The sequence below is a fragment of the Aplysia californica genome, unplaced genomic scaffold (genome assembly GCF_000002075.1).
Source record: "Aplysia californica isolate F4 #8 unplaced genomic scaffold, AplCal3.0 scaffold00023, whole genome shotgun sequence".
In the NCBI taxonomy this organism is placed as follows: Eukaryota; Metazoa; Mollusca; class Gastropoda; order Aplysiida; family Aplysiidae; genus Aplysia; species Aplysia californica.
This window is the reverse complement of record NW_004797293.1, coordinates 362,199-363,894: the sequence shown is the minus strand read 5'-3', so window position 1 is coordinate 363,894 and position 1,696 is coordinate 362,199. Positions and strand designations below refer to the sequence as shown.

Here is a 1,696-nt window from a genome sequence, read left to right as displayed (position 1 = left end):
TAATACATGTAATCACTTTACATTGTAATTATCTATCTTATCAACAGGATAAATAAATTTATGTCACCTCACAGTGGAATCAGCTGCTCGTCAATTTTTGGGAATATGAAGTTTTTAATTTCATCTTAAAACGTATTCATTCATCCTGCGTTTGTGAATTAAAAAAAAATTACTCGTCTGTCTTAAATCGAATTCGAGATATTTGCGATAGAAGCAGGATGTGGTTGCCAAAGTTTAGAGCCTTTTAAAGTTTGAGAGTCTTTGGAAACTGAAAATTTATCTTTTTGCACCTTTGATTAATAATCTCTGTGTGTGTGCGTGCGCGTGTGCGTGTGTGTGTGTGTGTGTGTGTGTGTGTGTGTGCTTGTGTCTCCTCTGTCCACATTCATACGTGTTTGTGGAAAAGAGTGATGGAGGAAAATAAAGGAGGACAAAGTCTTTACCTCCAAAATCTGTGGAAATAGAAAAGTCCCCAGTTGATTTTCCAGCTCTTCTTTTTCATTTCCTTGACTGCCAAGTATGCTGTGAGAAGGCCGCTGAAGAGAATGAAAAAATAAGTCAATAAAGTTTCTGAAAAAAAAGGCAAATCTTTTATGATAATGTATGTTCCGTTTTTTTATGGGGAACAATCTGGATCTTGTGCAAAATCCAGGAATGGATGATCGTATCTATTTAAAACCAAACAAACGAACCAACAACAAACAAACAAACAAACAAATAACAAACAGACAAACAAACAAACAAACAAAGACAATTAAAAAAACAATTTAAATGTGTGTCCAATTTCAGATCAGGAAAGTCTAATATATGAACAAAAAACAAAAAAGGTTATAAAGGAAAAACAAGGGGGAGGTGGAGGAGGGTGGGGGGTTGAGTTAGGTTAGTGGGGATGGTTGTATAACTACGTTGTGACGTCTCAGTAGCATGGTGACAGAAATTTATACGTCAATAATGATTTTTGTATCGTGTTCTGGCAAGGGAATTACTTTTCAGAGTTTTAGCTCTATGGATATGGATACGTAACATGTTATGGGGTTAAGTTTGTACTTTTTATTAGTATGAAATGTGTGGCATTGTGATGGAATCAGTCGCTCGTCAAATTAATGAAATCAAAGAAACCGGCATATCTCGGCTCACTGGCCATTTTTTCTGTTTGTTTTTCTGTTTTGCTTCGCGAACACTTTTTATGTTCATTTAAAAACACATTTCTGGGTGGATTTTATTTAAAAACGTTGGTGAATGACACACAAAAAGTAAATCTGTAGGTTTTAAAGACACTCAAGCTTTGGAAGTCACCAAACATCGGCGGCCATTTTCTCGCTAATTTAACCTCTAACAAAAGATGAACCCCACTCCCTTCAATCGTAAAATATTATGTCAGCTTCCTTTCGCGATAGACGGGTACTTTTCACATGAAGCTAAAAAAATAATAAAAAAATACATGTTTTGCGATGTACCGATAACTCCATCAAAAATTGTCGAGCGCCTGACACAAATGATACGAGACGTGTTGCACTCAAAGAAAATGGTATCAACTGAAGATCTACAAATTTGACCCCTGTGTCGATTTTAGACAGATATCTCCTTTAGGGGATTGTGAGAAGTAACTCATTTTGTCATTCCACCTCTCATTAATACGTTTATACTTTTTTGTCTACGCAAAAGCTGTGAGATGTGCTGGGGGGGGGGGGGGGGG

General features: G+C 36.5%; 1 protein-coding gene across 1 annotated transcript in view; it reads right to left on the bottom strand.

Annotated features, from left to right (window-relative positions):
* Window positions 1-439: 439 nt before the first annotated feature.
* LOC106013261 (nose resistant to fluoxetine protein 6) overlaps window positions 440-1,696 on the bottom strand; it is a 6,147-nt gene continuing 4,890 nt past the window's right edge. The window contains exon 4 of the mRNA XM_013088464.2: window positions 440-536. Within this exon, the coding sequence (XP_012943918.1) occupies window positions 440-536 (97 nt within the window). The remainder of the gene's footprint in view (window positions 537-1,696) is intronic.